We start from the raw sequence: 10,604 nt of genomic DNA, 5'->3' as shown, positions 1-10,604 counted from the left end.
TCGTTGAAACAAATAACTTACCCAACAATAATTATTATTGATCATTTAATCCTAGAACCAAAGCTTAGGAAAAAAAAACTGTAGTGACCCTTTCGATAGCTATGAAAGGCTAGATAGAGAAAACAAAGATCTTGGTCTTTGTTACTGAGGTAAACATACAAATCCCCTTGAAGATAATTACTTCGTGGAACAGTCGCTTATTAGATCATTTCTATAACAGCTATGAAGTCAAACGACCTCCAGATGGCTTGTGGGGAGCGGTTACCGAGAACGGGAATTGGTCAGGAATGATTGGAATGCTGGAGAGACAGGTAAAGGATCATACGATTTTTTTTTTTAACTGCTGTCATAACTACTATCGTGCCAGGTCGGATGTGCAATATTTACTGAAGTAATTCGGAAGAAAAATTCTAAACAAATAAAAAAAACATTCATAACTTTAAACAGTCATCAAACTGGGAACCCTACAATTATTGGTAAGTGTAGATATGTATACTAGCAACAAGACAGTAATGCGACTGGAAGTAATGTACTTCACCCTTAGTTTTATTTCTTTCGTTATCTTGACGTCTTAACAAAATTCCACTTAAATGAACTACTTTCAGCAGCTGTTAATTACGTTTTCTTTAAAAATAAGTTTAGCTTTATTCTTAATCATTATTTTGTTTTTACCACGTCTGGTGATTCCTATATTACATTCAAACTAAGAGAACTTTAAATGGATAACTTAAACTTGTGTTTAAGTCGGAAAATGATCAATTTTCAAACATTACTTGTAAACGTTGACAAAAAAAACTATTTATTTTAAACCATGACTTGTTTTTCCTTAATGCCTTACACCTTGAAATCTCATGGTAAACTTTTTAACTTTCAAGTGTTTTTCTAAAGGAAAATGTATGTTATTAATACTGAAATTCCACCAACAGGAGGTTGAATTTGCTATGGGACCTTTCACCATCACTCCCCAGAGGGAAACTGTATGCAATTTTGTCCTACCAGTTCACAACGATAACAAGGCTATCCTCACAGTGCGACCAGGGCTTACTAACGATTTATCAGGATTTCTGAAGCCTTTCGCAGTTGAGGTAATATAGTAAAAACTAACAATCGTATAATACCAGTTTTCCTAATTATTATTACTATTACTGGTCTATCATAGTCATCCTATTCGAGAAATTAGCCCAAAAGGTACATCCATGAGAGCAGTAAGTTGACTTTCTTTAGGAATCTTGCAACGTTTTCCAATAATTTAATGGAAGAATTAATGCAGTAGTCAACTTCCACGTACATTACAATCATTTAATGGATTTTTCCACCTAATGAAAATTCAGCACCAACAAAGGGATACATTCTTTTAACTTTCGTTTGTCCACGAATATTCGGTCATATAAGACAGACCGTTTGGACTGAAAAAACAAAGGAAGAATGGAAACTGTCTTCCGAAACGATTTATGGCAAAGTTCTAGGACAAATTTCAGTACAAACTCGGACAGATATCCGAGACATCTAGGACTGAATCAGAAAAATAATTCAGAGGACACCGGGTATTCATTTCTATCAATAGTGAAGGGGATTATTCTTCCTAGGTATAGAAAGTATCATATCCCGAGAGCAGTAGATTCTACGAATGCAGATAAGTGAAAGGTCTCTAAACAGTGATGTGAGGTCAATTCAGTATTTGATATCAACCCTTACTTTGCTTTCTTGTCTTCAGGTCTGGCTCATGATTGTGTTGAGTGCCATCATGATCGGGACTGCAATGATTTTCGTCGTATTGAACGAAGCTGAAATATTTGAGCTCTCAAAGCAGAACGCTGTCTCTCGTTCAACTCAGTGGGTCTTCTCAACTTTTGCTCAAGAAAGTAAGTGATTTCATCAATTCCACGAAGTTTTGTTCCTCTAACTATATTGTGGATTACTTGTAGAGGCGTTTTTTAATTTAGAAAATCTTAACATAAACATATAAAGGTTGCAAGTAAATTGGTAAAGTTTCGAAAACTTAAATCACTATAACTTCTTTATTTTAAAAGTGAAGGAATGATACTGTCATCACTAGAATGAGTAACTATTCAAGATCATGTTCTAATGTAAAATAATCAAATCTGAATCATGATCATAAAAGCTGGATGAGATGATGAGAGGCAGAGCTTAGTGGTTCTATTGCGTGTTTTAAATGAAGTTTTCAAAGTGTTATGACACTATTTTACTAGAAAAACACTAACAGATAGGTTCGTAGGAGGTCAAAATTTGTTATAGTACTATCATATATTATGAAACAAGAATGTATCAGGTAGGAGAAATGATGACTCAATAGGGCATGAATTTAGAACAATGGGACTTCTTTTTATCTAATTTGAATTTTCACATATATACTTCATAATTGTTATTTAATGGTATTTTCTTCCATGTATTATGCTAAGATACTAGAATCGTCTACGAGTAATGCGTTGGTATTGATGAGTGGTGAATAACGGTGAGTACAAATTATTACACGAATACCTTTTCATGGATGAACCAACGAAAGAGGAGACAACGAGTGAAGCAGTAATTGGGGAAATTAGATAAATTATGTAATGAGGAAAAAGCACTAGTTGGATATTTTTCTTTTTTATCCTAAGACTCGTGCACTCATTTGTTTCCAGTTTCCATAACCCCAGCGAACAAAAAACACACATGTCCTGTTTGATTAAGCATTTTAAACATGAAAGAAATCTATTATTTTTCAATGCACGAGTAATGTCAAAATTAAGGAAAAGAAAGAGTTGAACTTTGAACCCCTATCAGCTAGAGGAAGTGAAAATGATATTACTAGCCACGTCTGAAGTTCAAACATTAATATGAAGGAAACGGAAAAGTTTCTACACAATTGTGGCTTATCTGACATCACGGTAAATGAGCAGCATAATTATCTGTTAAGAACATTATTGCAATTACGAAAATATGCTCAATGTAAGATACAAAATTCTTATTGAACCTAGGGTTTTTTCTCCCAGTTCCTCGTTTAGATCTTTGCACGAAATCACTTCTATTTTCTGGGTGTTTCCATCTTACTTAACAACCACTCCAACTCCCTCTTTTCACTGTCTTAGGCACTGAATGGCAGGAAGTACCTTAGTGCTTGGCTGAACAGCCTAAATCTCATGAACCAGTCATAAGTTGCAAAAAGCTGGTGCCCCAAACTAACTAGCACTTACTCTTTAACTCACATGAGAACTTTACTAATGAGCCAGTCTGGAAAATCCCTTCTAATGCAGTTGAACTTATGACTAAAAAAGTGATCCTTGAAAATTGAATTGTTATTATTATTATTATTATTATTATTATTATTATTATTATTATTATTATTATTATTATTATTATTGAAAAAGAAAGCCACAAAATTACTGCGCATAACGTGTTTACTTATAAGTATTTACATTTTATTTTACTCAAATCTCGAATAGTTTCAGGCCCTATCTGTGGCCCATTTTCAAGAGATGTAGAGGTTGTCAGCATGCGGGGCCTTGACCCAGGCTGACAACCTACAAATCTCTTGAAAATGGACCACAGATAGGGCCTGAAACTATTCGAGTGTTGAGTAAAATAAAATGTAAATACTTATAAGTAAACACGTTATGCATAGTAATTTTGTGGGTTTCTTTTTCTAGCTTGAGAAGAAAGCTGAAAGAAGTTTTTGTTTCGTTGATTATTATTATTATTGTTATCATTATTCAGTAGATGAAACCTATTCATATGGAACAAGCCCACAGGTGCCATTGACTTGAAATTCAAGCTTCCAAAGAATATGGTGCTCATCAGGATTGATTAAGAGGAAGTAAAGTGAAATACAGAAAGAAGAGATCCCACTTATCAAAAAAAAAAAAGTAATTCATGCATTGCATTTTCGATTGAACTTCTGAAGTTCCAATTGCATGACATCCTGTGTAAGGTTTTTATCTAACAATACTGGATTTGAGATTCTGAGACGTTAGGATGCAAATTAAGCAAGAATGAAATATTCTAAAGGTCTGAAAAAAAAAACCCTCCTATTTCCAAATTTCTATTAAGCATAATACATGATCCTCTCATTATGCTGCCTCATAACATACAAGTGAGTCCATGGTGTTCTTGATAATGAAAAAAATTGAAGCTTCGCTTTCCACTGTTCACGAGGCGATATTTTACACAGCTTGTCACATTGTTTACTTTCACATAATACATTCACATTCTTTCACATTATAAAATTTCACATCTTATGCTTTCAAATTATATACTCTCACAACATACACTTTCAAAATATAGATTTATATATATCAGAATGCTAGAATGTTCGAGTTATATTTATAACGAGCTGTTCATAGTAAATACTTTCACATCAGATGCTTTCACATAATTTGCTTTCCCATTATATGCTTTCGTATCATATACTTTCACATATTAAGCATTCGTATCATATACTTTTTAAGAATAAAGTTTACATATCACAATACTAATATGATTGTGATCTATTTACACACAGCTTTTCACATCATATACTTTTACCTCATATGCTTTCACACTTTGTACTTTCTCATTATGCACTTTCACATCATATGCTTTTACATAATATACTCTCATGTTACGAGAATATACTTTCAAATCATATGCTTCTACACGATACACTTTCACATCATGTCTTCACCCTATATATTTTCAAGTCACATTCTTTCACATGATATACTTTCACATTTATATACTTTCACATTGTATGCTTTCACATAATTTCTTTCAAAATATTAAGTCTGTATATATCAGAATGCTAAAATATTTGTGTAATATCTACCGAACATTTCACATTATATTCTTTCACATTATATACTTGTACATGATTTCACATTATATGCTTTCAAAATATGAAGTCTATAAACCAGAAAGATAAAATGTTTGTGTTATACTTTTGATTAGTAAATTTTGGGTATTGGAAAAAAATGGGACTTTATTTATCAGTATTCAATTAGGGATTATTTTGATAGCTTCGTAATTCCAAATTGCTGTGTGTCCGTCTGCAGGTTCTGACTGGATTCCAGAGAGGAATGCAGGGCGCATCGTTATGGCGACTTGGCTTATAGCTTCATTCATCTTCATGTCATCATATAGCGGAATTCTGACTGCAATGTTGACCCTTCCGAGGGTAACCATTCCTATAGATTCCTTGGAAGATCTGGTTGCACAGTCCAAGATTCCCTGGAGGCTTGAGAAAGGATCAATGGCCACTCAGTACTTGATGGTATGGCTGCTTGATGACATTGTTTCAGCAAAGATGAAAATAGGATCTGCAGATAATGTAGAAGTGTGATTTATATGTAAACAAACGGTATATGTCATAGAATTATTATTGGCATTGTAAAATTTCTTTTATTCATTAAAGATTATATTGATACCCAGGGTAAGATGAAGTAGAATCAGCATCACTCTGCAAACATATAACTTTATTCAAAATCGAAAGAGGATGCTGTTTTGCCTTAGACTAATCCTTAGCCAAATCTAGAAGGTCTAAGAAATTTCGGTTTAATACCTTTGTTGTTGTACATCAGTAAACTAGGTGGAACTGATCCTAAGCCTGATTGACATTATATAACAGAAGTATTACTTAATGAAAGCGTACATATATCATTACTGATGTAAAGCAAATAGAAAAATATTTAAAATATACAGTATTGAATGAATAGATTTTAGGAAGAAGAGTATTTGATGGACCATTATGAAAAATAAAACATTCTAGAGAGAGAGAGAGAGAGAGAGAGAGAGAGAGACAGACAGACAGACAGACAGACGTTATATTACAGTGTACTAAGAGAAAAATGACCAAGGGAAATGCTACGAATATTACACGGGGAGACACTGCCATGACTAATGCTCTCTTTGCTCCAGGAGTCAAAAGATCCGGTTCGGCAGGAGGTCGTTGCCAGGAGTTCAGGGTTTTTCTACGATTGCTGGAAATCCAAGGAAGATATTTCTACCGGAAAGTTCGCTGGAATCTGTGATGAAACGACGATGAAGAAGGCCATGTCTTGGGATTTCAGGTAGGGAGATTCCGCTGGTTTGATCGGTTGGTCTTCAATCTTCCACATGCAGATTTTTTTACCTTTATCATAGCTCTCACATAAACAAAGCTATAAAATTAAGCTAATTCCAGCATTATAATTTAAAAATGAGACCAAAATGGTTGATTTGTATATGTTTAAGAATACTGAGGTGTTATTTCTGAATATTTTCAAGATATTTAGTTCGTTGCTTAAGAATTAACATCTAACTCTGCATTACCACATGAATCTGTCATTTTATTCATGATAAATTTTCTCATACTGATTTATTTTGAATTGCAAAACGACACGCATTAATCTGATCATATCCCTCGCACAGCTCAACAGGAAAATGCCACCTCTATATGACCAGAGAAAAGGTGTTATCGGGAGCCATGATGGGCATTGCATTCAGGATAAATTCGACCTATTTCGATGCAGCAAATGACGTGTAAGTGTTACGCCTGAACTAGAGATGAACTTGGCTATTTCTCCTCTCCTTTTCTGTTATGGCTCACTGAATTATTGTTTACAAAGAAAAGTGGACAAATGCATTATTCGTTAGATTATCATTATTACACAGAAGACGAACCTTATTCATATGGATGGTATGGATGAAAAATAGGTTAATTAGTTACAAGTGGGACAACACAAAAACTGGAAGATGAATCAGATATTGAACAGTATTATAGCTATGTATGAAGCGGGTCAGCATTCTCTCCTAATATTAACAAAAAGAAATTCTGAGTTTACGATGCAGATTTCTGTCCGACTACATCACATTCCGCCTAGCAAGAATTAATCCTTATTCAGTTTTATTTGAATTTCTCTGTCAGAGTTCACAGAGTGAAGCAAGGGGGACTCGTAGTCAAGTGGCTCAATGACCAGATCACCAACACGACGGAATGCCTGAAGCCGCCAAGTTCCGACAGGAGGGAGGGTATCAGGGCACTTAGCATTAGTGTCTTCGGCGGTCCTTTGATTTTTGTTGGCGGAGGTATGATACGGCGTTCCATGTTCAGTTTTTTTTTCAAAAGCATTTGTACACAGGCTAGCAAGCGTTCACAAACACACTCACCCATACACATGCGCACACGCAAGCACGCGCACAAACCCACCCAACCACACACACACATACGTATATATATACAGTAAACATACGTGTGTGTGTATATATATATATATATATATATATATATATATATATATATATATTATATATATATATATATAAATATGTGTGTGAGTGTGTGTTTAAAGCAATGTCTTTTACTCTTCTTGTGGGACCTATAACTTCCTGGTAACTCTTCAATCATCTGCAATACTTTTAATCTTCAAAGCGGAATTCATGAAGGGATGAACAAAAAGTGTTCTAATGATAATTTATTTTCGCTCCTGCTGAAAAAATACTGGAGACATCGGCAGTGTTATCGGCAAGTTACAAATGCCATATATGCATTAGTACCTAAAGAAACTACACACATTGAATATATGTATTTTTCTCAGCCACGAAGATAAATTATCTTTGTGTATTCCACAATGAAACGAAGAGAGGAATTAGAGTTCTTAATTTGTCCCAACAGTTCCGCCTTCCATCAGGCCTCTTCCGGGGAACTTTATTGACTAATCAGTTTAAGAAAAACACACGCCAGACATATGTTTACATTTGACTTCAAGACTTAGCCTACATGAAATATAAACGAATAAAACTGGTTAACGGTGCTTACAACTGATACAGGATAATATAGAATGTTAATGGTCTAGTATATAGTTCGTCCGACAGAAAAGGTTAACGGTCTAATAAGGATAAATAGGTAATTAAGTAAACCTAATTTAATATATTGCTTCTTAAGTAATATTATGAATGGCTTTTGTAGATACATGAAACGTTGAATGTTAAAAAATGGAAAAATTATATCTTATTTTTTTTGGCAAATTAACTCTTACAGACTACCAATAAACAGTATAGTATATTCAGTTGAAAAATAACTTGGATGCAGCGTCTTATATCCTGTGTTGCTAGGAAAATACGTATATATTTAGTAAAATTTACCAATAAATTTTCGCAGCGACGTATTTAAAATAATAACCCAGGGACGAAGGAAAATGCTATACTTTTCAAATTACATAACAAATCAATAACGAAATCACATCGGCCTAAAATCGCTTTGTTTCTTAGCACCTTAAATACATAAAGACAGCATTTAAACTCCCACCAGTCAAGAACCCTGTTACAGTGAACTCCCCGGTGCGATTTAAATGCCCTGATGCGGTTCAGATGATGCAGGTGTCCGCTCCGCAAATGAATGGAGGGGCGAGGGTGTTTAAACCATTCATTCGCCGGGGAGAATTTAAAGACATTCAAACTGATCTGACCTATTTGATTCAGCGGAGTTTAAATGGCTCTCCCCAGAGTCAATGTAATAGGGTCTGCTCACGAGGCGGTACTAAAACCTATCCCTGCCCCTTGTGAAACGTCATCAGTTACAAAAGGACCATATCTTTATGAAACTATATTTACGATAACACTTTCATATAATTATTTTTGCGATGGCGTTTTTTTATATGAATTTTCCTTTATTGCATGTTGCCGTTTACTGCGTTAAAGTACAAAGAATGCTCTTTCAAATTATATATAGCACATTACAATTACGATTACTTTCAAACCCACAAGCGCGCACAGAAAAAATTATCTACGCACACAAAAATGTGCAATTACTTCATCCGTCAACCTACATACATTCACGTTTCGTAGCGTAACTGATTAAGGGATGATGATAGAAAGAAACTGAATAATGGATTAGAAAGCTGATAAAATTTACTATATAATGAATAAATAAAATTGATAGGTGTTCTCAGAAATTATCGAGGCATTCTAGGTCAAAGACGGACCAAAATGTTTAAATTTTATGTAAATATTTACCACATTTTTCTTACCTAATTTTTCATCTTATTACATTTTGCCATATACCATGTAAAAGTACAAAGAATGCCCTTTCAATTGGTATATGAAACATTATAATTACAATTACTTTGAAACCCATAATCGCGCACAGAAAATATTATCTACGCACGCAAAAAATTATAAAAAATTAAGAGTTCGTGGGAGATCTGAAATCTAGCCCCGCCCCTTGTGAAACGTCATCAGAATACATCCATCCAGACTGACGAAGAATCTTTGTACATTTTTCGAAATATTATAATTTTTTGGGGTATGCATAATTAATACCTTTATGTATACAGTTTGTGTAATATGTAAACTTATGTTTGTTCGGAAGTATATTTATGTGATATGAAGTGCTAATGAGAAATTTGCTGGATATGTGTTTCCTGTATCATTGTTTTCTTCATCATTTATTCCTTTGGATACCTTGTATCGTATATGATGTAATTCTTATACTTTTGATATTGTTTTTTCTTTTTTGAGGTCAAGTCGTGGAAATGCAACTGCCATTTTTTTACTCTGCCTGTCCACATTTTTCTTTGTATTTATTGCATAACAATAAGTATTCTTAAGAAGATTTGGAAAATATAATTAATCTATCGTTCTAACCTTTAGCATAAAAAAAAGTTGCTTTTCAAAGTGAGGTATGAACACAGTGACAGAACTAAATACATTTCTTAAGAATTATTTAAAATCTTGATAATATTACTACCTGAAAGAGAGAGAGAGAGAGAGAGAGAGAGAGAGAGAGAGAGAGAGAGAGAGAGAGAGAGAGTTATGCATATAAAAATGGACTTGAAGAGACTACAGTAAACCAGTATATAGGTAAGTAAATAAATAAGTAAAGAATAAATATATGAAGAAAGCTGGAGTAGCTATGTGTGTTCAAACTGGTATATTTTATGTGCAATAAAGCAAGGCTTGGTGACTATATATAAGTGGTAAACACTGTCATGATGGTGATGATAATAATATTAGTCCATTTATGAATTAATTCTAAGTTTTCCATTTCTTTCATTCCAGGTTTAGGGTTGGGGTGCATTTTATTCCTTTGCGAAAACCTGTACTTCAGAATCAATAAGAAGTGTTGCGGTAATTAGTCCAGATGAGGTTCTCACGGACCTGCTGATGACGACCGTGCATTGATAATGATCCTAATACATGTCATATGCAAGATGATAATCAATAAAAAAGACATATGTACTGAAAGCTCGAAAGTTATTTTCAATCCTAAAGTTTTATAAGGTGATCAGTGAAATAGAAGCGAGAGAGAGAGAGAGAGAGAGAGAGAGAGAGAGAGAGAGAGAGAGAGAGAATTTATGTTGTAAAAGGCAATGCATATACAAAATAATTACATTACGTGAATATATGTTTAGAATACGAGAGAGAGAGAGAGAGAGAGAGAGAGAGAGAGAGAGAGAGAGATTTATGTTGTAAAAGGCAATGCATATACAAAATAATTACATTATGTGAAAATATGTTTAGAATACGTGATACCACGAGAGAGAGAGAGAGAGAGAGAGAGAGAGAGAGAGAGAGAGAGAGAGAGAGATATTTATGATGTAAAAGGCAGTAGATATATAAAACAACTACTTTCCGTATACGCACAGTGAGGGTAA

The 10,604-nt window shown here is 34.0% G+C and overlaps 1 protein-coding gene across 1 annotated transcript in view; it reads left to right on the top strand.

Annotated features, from left to right (window-relative positions):
- LOC135218816 (probable glutamate receptor) overlaps positions 1-10,085 on the top strand; it is an 11,234-nt gene extending 1,149 nt beyond the window's left edge. The window contains exons 2-9 of the mRNA XM_064255264.1: positions 221-311; positions 927-1,085; positions 1,715-1,862; positions 5,028-5,245; positions 5,890-6,041; positions 6,382-6,492; positions 6,878-7,038; positions 10,009-10,085. Of these exons, the coding sequence (XP_064111334.1) occupies positions 221-311; positions 927-1,085; positions 1,715-1,862; positions 5,028-5,245; positions 5,890-6,041; positions 6,382-6,492; positions 6,878-7,038; positions 10,009-10,085 (1,117 nt within the window). The remainder of the gene's footprint in view (positions 1-220; positions 312-926; positions 1,086-1,714; positions 1,863-5,027; positions 5,246-5,889; positions 6,042-6,381; positions 6,493-6,877; positions 7,039-10,008) is intronic.
- The last annotated feature ends 519 nt before the right edge of the window (positions 10,086-10,604 follow it).

This window comes from Macrobrachium nipponense, chromosome 1, assembly GCF_015104395.2.
Source record: "Macrobrachium nipponense isolate FS-2020 chromosome 1, ASM1510439v2, whole genome shotgun sequence".
NCBI lineage: Eukaryota > Metazoa > Arthropoda > Malacostraca > Decapoda > Palaemonidae > Macrobrachium > Macrobrachium nipponense.
The sequence above is the reverse complement of the archived record's forward strand: the minus strand, read 5'-3'. Positions and strand labels throughout refer to the sequence as shown.